This window comes from Vulpes lagopus, chromosome 10 (genome assembly GCF_018345385.1).
Source record: "Vulpes lagopus strain Blue_001 chromosome 10, ASM1834538v1, whole genome shotgun sequence".
NCBI classification, from domain to species: Eukaryota; Metazoa; Chordata; class Mammalia; order Carnivora; family Canidae; genus Vulpes; species Vulpes lagopus.
Window position 1 is genome coordinate 68,053,599 of NC_054833.1, and position 17,080 is coordinate 68,070,678.

Genomic DNA, 17,080 nt, shown 5'->3' on the forward strand with positions numbered 1-17,080 from the left:
CCCAGCACCCATGGCAAGATCTGACACTTCTGGCACTCCGTATGCCGGTTTCTCTTCGGACTCTGAAGATGGGCAGGGTGTGTCTCCCCTGAGCCAGCCTGGTGGGCGCTGGTCTTTACGGGAGGGTGGCCCCGTGCTAGCTTCATTTTTCTGTCTTCATATCTTTTTCTTTCTGTCCCCGTCCCCCCACACCCTCCTCTTCAGACCCTTGGACCAGCCTTCTGCTTTGGATCATTGCCTAAGAAGATGCTAAAACCAAGGCGTGGCAGAGGCCACAGTCTCTTAGGGATCAGCGGGGCAAGTCCTCATTTGATGGATGAGAACACTGAGGCCTCTCAGGGGCCTGGTGACGTGCCCAAAGCCATGGGGCAGTGACAGAGTCCATTGCCCTCTTCCCTAGCCAAGGCCTCTCCCTTCCCTTCCGTCAGCATGAATGCGGGAGCTTCCTCTTCCTCCCTCCCCAGTTTCTGCAGTTCCTGTTTGGAGAACAGTGTGCGTGTTTAGTCTGTTTCTGGTAGCACCCGCATCGTTAGAAGGAACTTTACCCTGGTGGTGTACTCAAAGCATTGATACACCAGGGCGGGAGGTTTATATAGCTAAGGTATTGTGTCCAACCGCAAGCAAGTCAACCCTTGCCCTGTGTTATATAAGCTTTACTGTTAGCTCTCTCCCTAGCTCCATGGAGGTTCCTGTCCTGAAGCCAAGTGCCTTTCTTACTGGAAGGAGTCAATGCCAGGAGTCCTTGCCAGTCATGGACCATATCTCTGGGCTTCAAAATTGGAAAACAGAAACCCTCACCTGGAAGTTAAGGGATTGGGAGTTCTAAGTGGCGAAAACTAAATATGACCTAGCCATCACCCTGTTGCACAGAGAAGGGAACAGAGGCCAGGAATTACCCAACCCCTGTCCCCATCCCTGCTCTGCCTGAAGGCAGAGGCTTCTTAGGATAACAGAGACTTCAGGGCTCTCATGTAAAGAAGCAAGTCCAGAGAAAAACAATTTGCTCGAAAAGTGATCTGACAAGCCCAGCCCGAGTGACCCTATTGCCCAGCGCCCTGGCTCCTGGTTTCACCCGGAGGATGCCCTGCCATAAACACACTACTTATTTGGAGAGGTCTAGGAGAAGGAAGAAAAGTGTTCCATGATCCAGCTTTTGGGAAATATTTTTTGAGGAGATGAGTTTCTCAGATGTCAATGTTTATTTTCTGAGTGTGCTGGCTTTCAAGATTAATCCTCAAAAAAGAAAACTGGTGCGTGATACCCAGCCTCGAGGGGCTTACTTTTGTTTTGTTTTGTTTTTTTTTAATTTTTTTGTTAACTTTTATTTATTTATGATAGTCACAGAGAGAGAGAGAGAGGCAGAGACATAGGCAGAGGGAGAAGCAGGCTCCATGCACTGGGAGCCCGACGTGGGATTCGATCCCGGGTCTCCAGGATCGCGCCCTGGGCCAAAGGCAGGTGCTAAACCACTGCACCACCCAGGGATCCCTCGAGGGGCTTACTTTTGAACAAGAACATTATAAACCAAGTCTGAAGGTTTAAGGTCCATGACCCCTTCATGGCTTTTTTTCAAGCTCCTGCCACACGATGGAAAGCTCTGCCCCTTGAACCTCCATTTCCTTGATAGACTAAAGCTGGGTAGGTATAAAAAAGCCCAGCGCACGCTCCCAACAAGTCTAGTTGGGCATATTTTCTGTTTAGAGATGCCGCTAACTTTCCAGGCTTTGTTTCTGAGAACTTGGTGTGGCACGCATCGTCTCAGAGGCCAGGCATTCTGCCTTATATAAGCATCAAGATAATGAAAATTGGCATCTGCTGTCCTGGGAACGTGTCAAGACAGAAGCCCTGGGGACGGCTGGGTGGCTCAAGGGTTGAGCATCTGCCTTTGGCTCAGGGCATGATCCTGGGATCAAGGATCAAGTCCCACGTCAGGCTCCTTGTATGGAGCCTGCTTCTCCCTCTGCCTAGGTCTCTGCCTCTCTTTCTTTCTCTCTCTCTCTCATGAATAAATAAATGAATAAAATCTTTAAAAAAAGAAGCCCTATCAGGAAGCATAAAATTAGCAGGTCATGCCCTGTGTACCCTACTGTGCTTTTTTTTTTTAATGGGGGTGGTGTGTACTGCCTTGGGTGCCGTTAGCACATGCATGTCAGGCATCTGTGCACTCCAGAGGGAGACTCACATGTTCCTTGTCCCTAGGAGTCCTCTCAGGGTGATTTGAACTCCTTGACATTTTTTTCGTTTCAGCACTAAGTTCCCAGGGAGTCAAAGAAATAAAATGACAGTGTAGATAGAATCTTCCCAACCTGATCAAGGTTGGGCTTGCACCTTTATGAAGATGCCTGTGGGTGGCCCATGCTGGGTCTGTAGTTAGGCATGATGCACGTGAAGCTACTCCAGGTAATTGGAGCAAGGGGGCTGCCAGCCCCGCCTGGAGTGTGTGTGAGTGTGTATGCGTGCACCCACGCAGAGCTCCTGTAGGATCACAGACACCTGCTCAGTAGGCTCGGGCAGGCTTAGGAGTCCTCACTACCTCACGCCCCGAACTCCGTCAGCAGCAGGTTTCCGTGTCTAGGACCAGCTTGTCCCGTCAAGGCAGGGCTAGCCATGGGAAATCTTTGCTCTTTTCCTTTGTTAAGGTCATGTTATTTTTGAGATTTGACAAATGCTAAGGCAGTCCTCTCATTGCTTATTATAACTGGATTCTTACCCTAGATTGTGATGTTGGGGGGAACCAGCTATAGACACAGTGCTAATGTATTTTCTGGAAATAGTGGACTCGTGAGCCACTATTGTGTCCTAGCCAAATGCAAGTTTCAGAATCACTGCCCCCAAAGTGTTGGCACGGGTGGGCCAGGCATGGAGACTGCTCATTGCCCATGAGGCGTGTCATCGTTTGCTCAGGACCTACTCACACACACACACAAACCCGTGGCCCCTGCTGCCCAGTTCTCCATTCTCTTCCCAAACTCATTTTTCTTTGGCTCCCAAAGCCCAGCCAGCCATCGAGAGCTGGGAAGACGGGGCCCGCTTCATGATTCTCCCCCGAAGAGACAAACATGACTAAAATCCCGCTGTCGCTTTGGTCATCAAAGCTCTAGCTTCTGCCCGTTTGTGCTGTCTGCTGTCTGCCAGGCCCTACCCAGGCCCCAGCGCTCCCCTCCTCCCACTCAGAGATGCACCGGGACACCATCCGAAACACTTGCAGTGCCCTCCTGACCACCTGCACCCCTGCCCCAGGCAGACTGCCCCCTGGCCTCCCAACAACATTGTTGCAGGCAGAGGGGGGTGGGTGCTGGTGTCTCCTCTGGTTGCCCCAGGGCTGAGGTCTGACTGGCCGGTAGGCAGGTGTACTAACCTGATGAAGTTGGAGGAGCAGGGCAGCTTTGGGCTGAGAGTGGTCGAAAAGTTATCCATTTCAAGAACGTGTACCGCTGCCCTCCCCTCCCCGCCACCTGCCGGTCAGCCCTGCTTCCTAGAACCGGCCACCTCATTGCTTCCCTCACCTGCCATTTCATATGTGGCTGCCTGATGTTGCCCGCGCCTGCTGTGCCAATGCGTTTTTGTTTTTTGTTTGCTCTGTGTACGTTTTGGTTTCGTTTTGGGGTTGCTTTTGATGATTTACTTTGTTCGGTGTTCTGTCTCCCCTCGCCTGGCTGTGGGGCTGCCTGGCCCGCCGCTTGCTGCCTCCATAGATCCCCGTTGCGCAGCCCTCTGTCATGGACGACATTGAGGTGTGGCTCAGGACGGACCTGGTGAGACTTGACTTTTCTCTTTTGTGTGCGGGGTGTGGCGAGGCAGAGTGCTTCTGGACGGGCCCGGGCCGTGGGCTGCTCCCCCATGGGGTGGCGGACGAGAGTGGCCTGCTGCAGGCTTGCCAGCACTCCTGCTCGCCCCGGAGCACCTGCTTCCGGCACAGTCCCTGAGCCCTGGCCACCTGAGGCCATGGCAGGCAGGGCTCTGGCCAGCTCCGGAGCACACACTTGTCCCCAGTGACTTTTCTGTAGCAGGTGTGTGTGTGTGTGTGTGTGTGTGTGTGCTTGGGTTTTTTTGCTTTGGGTTTTTGAGATCTTATTGGGTTTTATTTTTAATTTTTTTTCCCTTTTCATTGTGAAATTATACAGAGTCAGGTGTTTTGGTTTTGTTTTTCTTTTTTAATTTACTGTCATTCCCGCTTCCCTAGTATCTCCTGGTATCTTGCATTTAAAAGAACCCTTGCCCTAGAAACTATTGACTTTATCCACAGAGCTAGGACAGGAAGGTGAGGACATCATGCATCTCCAAATGGCAACAGGTCCCAAGAAAGGAGGGCTGCATGGCTGGTCCCTCCCTATGCTGCTTACAAAGCACTTTCACTGGCAGCTGCTGTATGGGAGGCAGAGTGGGGTTGTTGGCCAGGGGGCTGATGACAAAATACACTCTGGGAGGGGAAGTAGCTCACCGAAGGTCATGGGCTAGGCAGATTCTCCTTTAGTCCTGGAGACACCTCATCTCTTGTTCCTAGCTGTCACCTCTTCAGGGGACCCTGTCCCCAGAACAGACCATCCTTAACCACAGGGTTGTCCTGGCTGCCAGAGGGCTGCTGACTTGGCCCCCTCCTACACTAAGATACAGCCCCACAAAGGGCCACCTCTCCACAAGGCCAAGCTTTCTGAAGACACTCACTGCCCAGCAAGGCAGACACCCAGGTGCCATGCCAGAGGAGGAGGAAAATGCCCCATTATGCGTTTCCCAAGGGAATGCCTGGAAAAGAAATAGCTTCTCTCACAGAAAGAAGCAAAGCAGGAAGGACCTCACAAGGCGGGTGGGGGGAGCCCATCCAGGAAGGCTGAGCAGCAGCAGGTCAATGGCAGAGCCAGGAAGGAAACCAGGTCTCCTGGCCAAGCCCAAGGCCTGGTCCACTTCCCTGTCACTGTGCAGTGGGTTCCCAGTGACCACTGCATTCTCCAAACAAATCAAGTCTTATCCACTGCGTTGGTAAGAGCTCTCAGAGCTTCCATGACTTCTCAGGAACCGGCAGCAGGTGACGGAATCTGGGCTCCCCTGGCCTGCAGGACATGGCTCCTGGCGGGACAGACTCTACCACCAAATACCGCCTGTATCAGCCCTGTGCCCTAGGCTTCATGGCTCTGTCCCTTCCAGGCCTCATGCAGTTCCCAACTGCTGGGATGGACTGTGGATTTGCAGATCTGAGTGGCTGCTGAGTGAAGGAACCCTTGAGGGGGCCCTGGGCATGCTTCGGGCTCCACCTCCTTGTGGCCCTTGTTCTGGGAGAATGTCAACAGCAGGGCCAAGGCCTGCTGTGGTTCTGCTGTAGCCCAACGCAGAGATCAAGCTGTGCCTTTTTTTGGATTTTTCTTTCTGGCCTTCCTGGAGAATCAAAGCCTAGAACTACTCAGTTTGGGGTTTTGGGGGTTTTTTTTTTGCTTTTTGAAAAACAAAGTTTTCTGTGTGTCTAACAAGACAAGCAGTATTTTACTATCACAGAACTTGGGGAATGGGGAATGGGAGGCTTTGCTCAGGCAGTGCCACCAGGGCAGGGCCCTAATGCTGCTCCCTCTGCTCCTCCCACAGAAGGGCGATGACCTGGAGGAGGGAGTCACAAGTGAAGGTATGACCTGGCCAGCACCTTTACAGCTCCCCCCCTCCATTACTTCTGCCTGGCAGCCCCAACCTCCCACCCTCTGCTCCTGTCTGACCCCCACCCCCACCCCACTCTCCTCGGCATTGCCAGACCATCTGCTCAGACCCCCTCCACTGGCAGAACTGGGCTTGAGGGATGAGAGTCCGTGGGGGGATGTTCTCTGTCAAATTTAAGTAGGAACTTGCCCCTCCAGCTTTCCCCGCCCTGCCCCAGTGCTGATCTGGAGAACAGAAAAGTGCCAAGCTGGAGGTGGGCCAGGAATCCTAACTAACTCTTCCCCCTCCACCACCCGCTGGCAGCCAGGCTTCCTGCTTGCAGAGGAGGCAGGCAGAGGAGGGAGTCAAGGCTGGGCCTTCAAGCAGTCCCGGCTCTGGCTGGCTGCCCCCCCCTGCCCCTCCCTGCCTCCTTCCCTGGCAGGCAGCCCAGGCTAGGGTGGTGAGGGTGGGAACTCACCCCAGGGGTCAATCCCTGTTGGCATGAGTGAAGGGGGCTCTAGGGGAACAGGTGGGATGTTGTTGGAGCCTCAGAGCCTCACTATAGGCCTAACCAATCCTGGTCCTTGCCTGGGTTTTGTATTGCAGAATTCGATAAGTTCCTCGAAGAAAGAGCCAAAGCTGCTGAAATGGTCCCCAGCCTCCCCTCGCCCCCAGGGGAGGCCCCAGCCCCAGCCTCAAACCCCTCCAGCCGGAAGAAGCCAGAACGGTCAGAGGACGCCCTCTTTGCCCTGTGAGCTGATCTGCAGTTCGGCTCCCCAGGCAGCAGGTCATCTCCTGTTCCCCCCCAGTCCACGCGAGGCACTGGCCACCCCTCCCATCTCCAGTCCTGGAGTCCTCCCACTCAGTCCTGTGCTGCTGTGTCTCCATGGAAATGCGGCCCCCCCCCCCCCCCCCCCCCCCGTTTGCTCCCAGGCATCCCACTAGTCAGGACCAGCTTTAGCCACTTTCTCTCTGAGTGGTGGGTCAGCACCACCACAGTCAGAGGCTCTCCTCCCTCCCCCACCCCTCCTGCCCTCAGGCCCACTCTGCCTACATGTTCTCCCCAGAAGAGCAGGCCACAGGACCCAGCCTCAGGCAGGGCAGTCCCCAAGGGACCATTTCCTGAGAAGACACCTGGACTATCTTTTCTCCAGTCCCCCACCTGCAGAGAAGGGGGTCAAACCCCAGCCCTTCCCCCACATGCCCCCCCCCGCCTGGCTCTCCGGGTCTCCTTGGACGGGCCTGTCCCCCTGTTCCAGAAAGGGCTTGTCTGTACCTATGGGCTTGGTCTCCCTCCCTGGAATGCTGCTCCCTGACACGTGTGACCTGGTGGCACTTGGCGTGCTCGGCACTTTAGAAGGCTCTGTGGGTGCCTATGTGTGAGGCCCCTCATCCTCTTGACCCTCTCCCCATTGCTTGGCTGCTAGCCCAGGCCCCCACCCAAGCTGGCTCACCAGTGGAGTCTGGGACCAAGGGGTCTCCAATACACCTGTGGGCTCCTGGTGTGAGGACGGAGAGCCAAGGACGGTTGCAAGGACAGTGCACAACATGTGGGTGGTGGTCCCAAGGCACACGGGTTAGCTCCTGCAGATACACTACCGTAAACCAAACTGCCGCGTGCTCACTGCACACTGCCCCCACATAGTTGTCCCTGTCTGTGGAGGGCCCTGCTTGGGGAAGAACTGCTCTGGCTTGCATGGGGAAGCTTGGTGGGTGTGTGAGTGTGCTGTGCTCGGGGCTTGGCCTGGCCTGTGGTAGCCTCTGCACCTCTACCTCCAGGGCCCAGAGGCAGATGTCTCTGCATAGTCCTGGGACAGCCAATGACTCAGGGGCCAGAGTGACACCAAGGGCCCCGCATTGCCCCAGGGAGTGGGTCTCAACTTCCTCCACAGACCATCCCAAAAGCCTGCCCTCCTCCCCACTGCTCAAACCCCTCTTGGCCACCAATTTCTATCCTCTCTCCAAGCTGACCCGGAAAGCTAACAGCCTGGGGCTGAGGACACCTGCTCCTGTCACTGGTGTGTCTCCTGGCTGTGGGCAAGGTGCTCGAGGCTTGGCACCAGCCCGGGTCCAGCCTGACCCACCGCTGTTCTACGGTTGCCCCAAAGAAGGAAAACATTGTTGCAGCTGCTTCGAGCCAGCCCCTGAGTCCCTAGGGCCAGGGTCAGTGACCCAGTATGCACTGCCCAGGTGTCTGGGCCAGACATGTTCGTGAGCCATAGTGTGGTCAGCCCTTACCGCCTGGCAGCCAGAGCAGGGAGGAGAGGCGGGGCTTGACACTGGCTGACACCAGTGCCTCAGGCTCTGGGAGCAGCACTTGGGACCAGGCCTGGACACCCCTGATGGGGAGCGAAGTGCCACCTGGCCCAGAACCCCAGGCTCAGTCTCATGCAGTGGCTCCCCAGTGAGAGGAGCCTGGGGTCTGGCTGGGGGCCTGTCTGGCAGGACCAGCTGGGGATGTCACACTCCAGAGGACATGCAGGAAGCTCCTCAGAGATCAGAGGTCAGCCAGCCTGACTCCAGCCCTGCCTGCCCTCCGCAGCAGGTGCCATGCCTCCACTCCCCCCCCCCAAACCCTGGCGCACAGCTGATGTGCACCTCTCTTCTCAACATTGCTCACAGGCAGGGTGCCCTGAGGCCTGCTGGGATGTTCAAACGTCTGAAGGCAGCTGGCTCAACATGAGCAGAGAAGGTGGCTGGGATGGGCCAGCTGTACCCTTTGGCACAGTCTGGAATATTTGTGAGGGCCAGGGGCCCGCCTTTGTAGCTGGGTCTTGAGGCAGTCCTGTGGCAGCCATGGCACCAGAGCAGCCGAGCCCAGCATCCTCTGAGGGAAGAGTCAGCCTCCCTGCCTTGTGGAAGGGCAAGTTCCCATGAGAGCAGGGACGTGAGGGAAGAGGAGGCTCCTGGCAGTGAGTGAAACTGAAGCCTATGTCTGCCTGGGGAGACCTCAGCATGGCTGTTCTTACTACCCATGGGCAAGAGCTGCCCCCCAACTCCAGGCAGGGCTTGGAGAGGCCCGGCCATCCCTGGGTGGCGGGTGGTGTTGGACGCTGTGGGCTGGCAGGAAGGCACTGGCCCGTGGAGGGAAGTGTCACTGCCTTCCCGACCTGGAGCTGCCCCTCCCACTTACCCACACATCAGGTCCAGAGGCCACCTGCCCCTACCTGGAAGCTGAGATGACGCTTGCATCAGGCCGGCACAGAAAGCCAAGTGGGGGTCCAGGTGGCCATAAGGGGGTGCTGCCCAGCCCTTCCTGTCCTGAGGCCACAGGCACCCTGGGCCCCAGGACTGCTGGCTCCCTTCCATGTGGGGAGCACAGCCCCCAGGCTCCTGCTCAGTGAGGAGAGTGGAGCTCTGGCAGGAAAGCTGGCCAGTGCCTGTGCCCCCAGAGAATGAGCCCCTCACAAGCCACCAGCCTTTCCGCAAGTGTTAGAAATCACAGATACAGTATGTACTTAATTATACTAAATTATTGCTGGGATTCCTTATAAGCACTAATTATACCTGATTATAGGTTAAAATATTTATTTTGTCAAAATATTTTCTTGGGGACGTGTTGAACCTTTTCTGTGTTCATTGTGTGCAAAGATGAGAAAACCATTGCTTCCAGCTTGCCTCTGTGGCCAGTGGGCAGCAGTGACCCAGGGCACTGGTGGGCAACCTGCGCTGGAGCAGTCCCTGTCCAGGACCACCCCCCCTGCCCAGGCCCAAGCAGGCCAACAAGGGCCAGGCCGAGGGGTGACCCCCCTCCCCCTGCTCATCAGCATGCACAGAATGAGGGCTTCTTGAGCAGACATGGCTTGTCGCTGGCCTGAGCCAGAGGGAAGGTGCCTGTTCGTCTCTTGTCGTCCTGTCTTTCTGTTCGTCAGCCCCATCGGGGTGGGTGACCATGCTGCCTGCCTTGGCTCACTGCCCTTCCCCTGCGTACCCAGGGGCTGGAGCCAGGGGGCCTGGGGAGCTGTGGGCCTGTACCGTCACTCAAGCCCCCAGCCGCAAGAGGGGAGGCCTGGGCTCCGGATGGCCCAGTGGCAACAGGCACTCCTCCAGTGTCATGGGGCAGACAGCTGCAGCCTCCTACACTCCTGCTCCTCCTCTTCCTTCCTGCCACCCACCCCGCTTTGCCTCCACATAGATGTGTTTCTAACTCGGTCAGGCCTCGCCTTCTGGATGGTTGGAGGGGGGCCGTGGGCTAGCTGGGGAAGAGTACTGTGCCGGGTCCTGTGTTCTCAGCCGGCCCACTGTGAGCCTGTCCTCCCCGGGCTGTTCTGACTCTCTCCATCCCCCTGGGGAACAGCCAGCTTCCCCACCATTGGCTCAGGGTGTGTGCGCACCCAGAAGACTCCTGATGTGGTACCTGCCTCTCCCAGTACCCACCTCCCACCCTTCCTGTCCGTGGGGGTCCGAGCCGGGCTTCCCCTGCAGCCACCAGCCCCTGGGGAAGCTGTCAACCCCAGAGTTACACTCCTTCTGTGTGTAAAATCTCCAGGCTCTCCTGGAGGACGGGGGGCGGGGGGGTGGTGGATATTTATTTCCTAAAGTTTGCACTTAATTTGTGAGGGTCTCAGGATCGTTGGGGGCTATCGCAAAGAGAAATGTGTTGTGTCTGTCGTCCTGCTGTCCCAGGAGTCTGGTGTTTGTCACTGTTGTGCGTTTCTGCGGGCAGAGCCTGTTCTGGAGGGTGGGTCAGTGAACTCGAGGTTGAGTACATCCATCCACCCACTGGCTCTCCTTCCGGATATTGTCTCTCTAGTTTGGGTTCTTGCATGTAAAATATTCCACAATAAATAAACCAACAAGCAAACTGTTGCTCTGTGATCTCTGTGGAAGGGGCTGTGACTATCCAAAGGGCCTGCCAGGTCTGGCCACCTGCTCGCTCTAGGCTGCCTCGGGGCAGCTTGGGAAGCTTGCTCCCCCTGTCCCCCCCACCCTCCCTGCCCAACCAGGCAGCCTGAGCAGCCCCTTGGCTGGCCACAGGAGTCTGGGCTAGAGAGAAATCCCCATGCCTATCCCAGGTTGGCCATCCTGTTTTTGGGGTGTTGGTTGTAGCCACTGGAAGCCTGCCATGGCCTGCCTGAGAGCTCTCCCGGGGCCTGTGGTTCTTCTGTCTCATCCAGGCTCCCAGGCACTCAGCCCCACCCAAAGCATCCCAGGCCTCAAGCAAGCAGGCCTGCGCCACTGCCTCAGCCCCCCTCATCTGGGCTCCCCAAACATGGCTGAGCATCCTCCAAATCATCTGTACAGCTTGTGCTGGGCACTGAATTTGAGAGCTGCTGCTCTAAGAACCACCTTGCCACCCCCCACTTTTAGGAATGGCTTTATCGAGCTATGAGTCACATAAGCATACAATGCACCCATTGAAAGTATATCCTTAAGTAGCATTTATTTTTATTTTTTGTCTCTTTAAGTAGGCTCCACACCCAGCACGGAGCACAGTGCGGGGCTTGAACTTACAACCCTGAGACGCCTGACCGGAGATGAAGAGTCAGATGCTTAACTGACTGAGGCCCCCAGATGCCCCAAGGTAGTTTGTAGTTATTCAGAGTTGTATGACCATCACCACAATTTTAGAGCATTTCCATCATCCTAAAAAAGCAGTAGCCCCCATACTCATCCCCACAACTGTGTCCCCACACCCTCCAAACCTCTCTGCCTTTTATTTTTCATTTATTTTTATTTTTTTTTTTTAAAGATTTTATTCATTTGTTCATGAGAGACACAGGCAGAGGGAGAAGCAGGCTCCATGCAGGGAGCCCGACGTGGGACTCAATCCCAGGACTCCAGGATGAGGCCCTAGGCCGAAGGCAGGTGCCAAACTGCTGAGCCACCCAAGGATCCCTTTCATTTTTTTCTAAATTTAATTTAATTTTTTTTTCATTTCTTTTAAAGATTGTATTTATTTATTCATGAGAGACACAGAGGCAGAGACAAGCAGAGGGAGAAGCAAGCTCCATGTGGGAGAGCCTGATGTGGGACTCGATCCCAGGACCCCGGGATCACGACCTGAGCCCAAGGCAGACACTCAACCACTGAACCACCCCCTCTGGTGCCCCCCTCTGCCTCTTTTTTTTTTTATTATTATTTTTTAAAGATTTTATTTATTCATGAGAAACAGAGAGACAGAGAGGTGTAGAGATACAGACAGAGGGAGAAGCAGGCTCCATTCAGGGAGCCCAACGTGGGACTCGATCCTGGGACCCCAGGATTATGCCCTGGGCCGAAGGCGGCTCTAAACCGCTGAGCCACCCAGGCTGCCCATTCCCGTCTGCCTTTTAAAAAGTTTTCTGGGGGTGCCTGGCTCGCTCAGTCTGTGTAACATGCGACTCAATCTTGGGGTCATGAGTTTGAGCCCCATATTGGGTGTGGAGATAAACTTTAAAAAAATGAAAAGGTTTATAGGGTGCCTGGGTGGCTCAGTTGCTGAAATGTCTCCCTTTGGCTCAGGTCATGATCTCAGGGGCCTGGGATTGAACCCCACGTGGGGCTCCCTGCTTAGTGAAGAGTCTGCTTCTCCTCTGCCCCTCCACTTGTGTGTTCTCTCTCTCAAATAAAATATTTTTAAAATAAATAATAGAAAGGTTTCTGTCCTCTTTTCCTGTCCTGGGAGCTGCCCACCCTGAGTTTGCTGGAGGTCTCAGGCGGCCAGAAGGCATAGGCGTCCTTGAGGGGTGCATTGTGGGGGTCACATGGCCCCTGCATCTTCTCTGAGTGGCTTAGTGGAGACCGGGAGCCCTTTATCCCGACATGTACTGGAGTTTGAGGATGGACCTGAGGTGTAGTGGTCTCATCAAGCTCCCACGTGAACCTGAAAACATTGCAGAGACATCTACCTAGCCTGTCGTGTGCAGGTGTCTCTTGACAGAGCTGGGAAGACCCACTTTTCCTAAGTTTGCCCAGGGGCCAGCTCTCCAACTCAGACCTTGGGCCTCCTAGGCCAGCAAGGGGGGCCGTCCCATCCATTGGGAACACAGCCCTGTGGGAAGGTAGCCCAGGAGGGGGGTGCCCGGCCTACAGACAGGAGGCAGGTGGGACCATGATTGGGAGCCACACTAGGACCATCACCACCCCAGGTCAGAAGCAGCAGCACCTAGCTCCCTTGAGTCAGTTACCTCAATGGGCTCTAGGGACTTCTGTGAAGGCTCTGCCTGTTTCTGGCCAATCAGAATGAAATGGAGGCTCCCACACCAGGGGGAGTGTGGGTGTGGGCCTCTGAGTGTGGGAGACCCACAGGGTCTCAGTCTGGGTGGATAGAAGCCATGGATCCTGAGCCCATTCTCTGCCCCTGGCCCTGTGCAAGGCACTGTGGGTGTCCAAAGAGCCCTGAACTCTGTTCCTGCCCGGAGAGTGGCTTGGCCCTCAGATAACCACCATGGACTTGCCAGGACAGTCTGTCCATGTTCAGCACATGTTCCTGAGAGCCTCCTGCGTGCCAGGTTGTTGCTGGGGGGAGGAGCTGCTTGAGTCCTACCCTCAGAGAGCTCATAGCCTGGTGCAGTTACCAGAATCAAGGACAAAGGACACGCTACAGCCAGGAAGCACTGGAGCCCTCTTCCAGGGCTTGCAGGGCAGAGAGGCTCTGGGGGGAGCAGCCAAGTCCCAGAGAAACTGAGCTGCATGGAGTTGCAATGGGCAGGCCAGCGCAAGGCAGGGGGAGGGTGGTGAGGCAATCTGACCTGACAAGCCTCCTGGGAGGGACCCCAAGATTAGATCCCTGGCAGGCACTTGCCAAGGTGCATTTCCCTAGTACATTAACAGCTGTTCCTAAAAAGGAGGGGTTCTGTGGAGAAAGAAGTTTGATACATGCTGAAGTAAAGTTACATAGTGTTAAGAACTCTTTATCCAGGAATCCCTGGGTGGCGCAGTGGTTTAGCGCCTGCCTTTGGCCCAGGGTGCAATCCTGGAGACCCAGGATCAAATCCCACGTCAGGCTCCCGGTGCATGGAGCCTGCTTCTTCCTCTGCCTGTGTCTCTGCCTCTCTCTCTCTCGGTGTCACTATCATAAATAAATAAAAATTAAAAAAAGAAAAACTCTTTGTCCAAGATAAAGGTAGCGTGTGGCCCAAGCTCCTTCTTTAGAAATGCCATGTTGGAACTTTTTTGGTTGTTGTAGAAAGACATTTGATTCTTTTGTTAAAGATTTTGTTTTATTTATTCATAGAGACACACACACAGAGAGAGGCAGAGACACAGGCAGAGGGAGAAACGGGCCCCATACAGGAAGCCAGACGTGGGACTCCATCCCGGTCTCCAAGATCACACCCCAGGCTGCAGGCGGTGCTAAACCGCTGCGCCACTGGGGCTGCCCCAAGACATTTGATTTAATTAAAAAACAAAAAGAGGAATTTCTTGGCTCCTGTAACTGAAAAGTTCTGATAGTCAGCTTCAGGCATAGCTGGATCCAGGTGCTTAGGGATTTGGTTAGTAATCTGCCTCTTCCTAGGTCTTGACTCTGTTTTCTCTGGGTTGGGTCTTCTGCAAGGTTGACTGAAGGCTTCCTGCAGCTCCAGGCTGACTTTCCACTAGCAGAGAGAGGGTACTGGTTGCTCAGTAATTCTAGCAACCAGTAATTCTAGCAGAATCCACTCTGGAAAATCAGAATGTTAGCAGAGGGAGGATGAAAGCTGAGGAGGTGGGGCACCTGGCTGGCTCAGTCCGTGGAGTTTGTGACTCTTAAAAGTAAAACTAAAAAAAAAAAAAAAAAAAAATCTGAGGAGGCATTAGATGGTCACTGGAGTGTGGTTGGAGAGGGCCACAGACCAGAGTGCACACTAAGGGGTGGAGACTTGGACAGAGACAAGCTTCTGGATTCCTCTTTCAGTGCCCCCTCATCAACCTTTGTTTGCTTGCCTCCTTTCACCGGAGCCTGAGCTGCCTCCCGGCCATAGCTGCCTTCCGCAGAGATCTGGAGGGGGCAATGTGGGAACACCACACTCGTCTTGCGGCTCACCATCCCCCTGCTCGTTGGTCCCACACTGAAGCACCATGAAGAGGAGACTTCTTCCAACTCACCTTTTTTTTTTTCCCCCAAGAAAAGGGTCTCTTTAGGGTCCCCAGGGACCAGGGGTGGGCAGAACAGGAGGACCTGAATAGGCAGGAGTTACCCAGAAATTCCAGTTTATATCAGAGGCGCCCCTACCAGTTCCTGTCGTCAGAGGAATCTGGCCAGGGCTTCTAAGCCCAGGCCATCTGTGTCTGGAGGAAGCAATACCTCTGCTCTCAGCACTCGGGGGTCAGTGGGATGTTTCTGGAAACTGAGTGGACTCCTCTGCTTGGTGCCACCTCCTCCCCACCTCCACGTCCATCCTGAGAGCACCCTACCAGGGGTGGCAGGCTTCCCTGCAGGTCCCTGAAGAAGTCACTGCACCTCTCTGGTGTATACTTTCCCATCCATAGAGTGGTATCAGGGTGGTAAACCCGCCTCCACGGGCCTTTTTATTAGACTCATTAGGAGTGAAGTGGTTGAGGTGTAGTCCCCAGGGACTGGTGGGGACACGTGGGGATGCTCACAGCCCCAATTAAAGGGGCACCCAATTGTTGAGATCAGTTGCTTAATACTCCCATTTTTCAGGAAAAGCCAGAAATCTAGCCTTCAGGTATAATCTTCTACATTTGACAATTCAAAATCAGAGCCCACGTAGACTTGGATTTGGCCCCTGGAGGTCAGGTGATGTCTGGGGGCCTTATTCTCCCTGCCACCAATTCAACCCACCCCATTCTGTAACTCTTCCTCCTCAATCTACACCTGGCCTCACCCCAGTAAGCACCCAGGGGACAGACGTCCCCTCTCATTCTTCATTTCTGTCAGCTTCTCCCCTCACAGCGCAGAACTGGTGGTTCTACCAGATATTTGGTGGAGGGTCTATTCAACTGACTCTTTGATGAACCTGGAGGTGACCACCGTGAGTGAGGCTCTTTGGGCAGAGCTGATCCAAAGAAGCTTCAGAGAGGGCTAGAAATATTTGCTTAGCACACAGCAGAAGCCAACCTGGGATGAGAATACAGGGTCATCTAGGACCAGAATCATCCATGTCAACAGCGATCTGGTTCCATTATGCCCAGAGAGGTTGGAAGTGAGGCTCCAGCCTGGCTCCATGCCGTGTGGCCTCCTGGGCCATAGCCTGGGCAGGTCCTCGCTTACCTACTGCAAGAATGAAGGATAAATGGGGGCGGGCAGGGTTGTGGGGGACTCCTGGAATGAGGAGGGGTCTCAGTATTCTCCTAGGCAATGCCCAGGCTGGCTAAGCCCAGTCTCCTTGCCTCGTGCCAACAGCCCTGGCAACCCCTATGCCTTTCCCTCTACCCACCCCTGAGCAACGCCAAGATGAGAAGCCTCCGCAGAGGCCCAGCCCGCCTGTGGGCTGGACACCTGCCCAAAATGTCTCGGAACCCACAGATGCCTGACGTCTGGGGAAAGAAGGGGGGAGACGTGTACCCCTATGTCCCAGACCGGTGACCTGGGTCGAGTCCCGCCTCTGGGAAGTGGGCGTGCCTCACACTCGCGGGAGCAGAGGGCTCCGGGGTCCGCGGGCAGGGGGCGGGGCCGTCCCAGGTCAGCCCCGCCCCCGTGCCTGGACGCCCACCTGGCGGCGCTCCCAGCCAGGTGTCTGTCCCGGAGGGCCGGCCGAAAAGAGCATGCCCGACTGGTCCCGGGGGCCGACACCCTGCCAGCCCGCAGCGCGGGCCCGCCCCCACCCCGCCCCCCGGGGCGAACGGGCGAGGCGCATGTGACCCAGGGCCCGGCTCCCGGGAGTTTCGCGCTGACGCCGCGTCACCCCACTCGGGGCCGGGCGCCCATTGGCTGCGCCGCGGTCCGCGGGGGCGGGACCTGTCTGGCTCCTAGCCCCAACTCCCCTGGGTCTCGGCCGCTGCCCGGCCCGGGTGAGGAGCCAGCGCCTCTCCTCCGGCCGCCCAGACCCTGACGAAATCAGGGGCAACAGCGCCGTGAGGTCGTGGGCAAGTCGCCTTGCCTCCCCGTGCCTCGGTATTCTCATCTGTAAAATGGGAATAGCAGCCCGGTCCTCCTGGGACTGTTGGGAGGAATACTTGGGTTAATTCTGGTAAGCGCTCAAAGATGGTTGCCAGGGGAGGCACAGCCTGCCAGCATCACTGTTGGCCGGGCTGGGGCCCCTGCCCCCTCCTGGGCACTCCAGGGCAGAGGGGCCCACCACCGGGCCCTGGCACACTCCTGTGAGTTCGGATCATCCCAGCCAAGAGGGGCCTGGGGGGCTTGTTTGGGGGTCTCAGGCTCTTTAGGGGGAGGAGCCACCAAGAGGTTTCCCTGAAGAACTGTCGCCCCCATCCCGTCCTTCCCCACTCTGATGTTGAGAATTGCCCTGGTTAAAAAAAAGAGAGAGAATTGCCCTGATAATCTGCGGCTGTGAAAAAAACAAAGTTGTGTCTCTTTGATTGCAAAGATTTAAAACACACCTCACCTCACCCCAACTATGCCCCACCATGGGGC

At 55.7% G+C, this 17,080-nt stretch overlaps 1 protein-coding gene across 8 annotated transcripts in view; it reads left to right on the plus strand.

The window, feature by feature from the left end:
- The window catches only part of TOM1L2 (target of myb1 like 2 membrane trafficking protein), a 118,952-nt gene extending 108,529 nt beyond the window's left edge, over positions 1 to 10,423 (plus strand). For 7 of the 8 annotated variants that reach the window (XM_041772270.1, XM_041772271.1, XM_041772272.1 and 4 more), the window contains 3 exons: positions 3,696 to 3,755; positions 5,575 to 5,611; positions 6,226 to 10,423. In XM_041772270.1, coding sequence (XP_041628204.1) covers positions 3,696 to 3,755; positions 5,575 to 5,611; positions 6,226 to 6,374 — 246 coding nt within the window. In that variant the 3' untranslated portion in view covers positions 6,375 to 10,423. The remainder of the gene's footprint in view (positions 1 to 3,695; positions 3,756 to 5,574; positions 5,612 to 6,225) is intronic. The other variant, XM_041772274.1, reaches the window with a different exon arrangement.
- Positions 10,424 to 17,080: the final 6,657 nt, after the last annotated feature.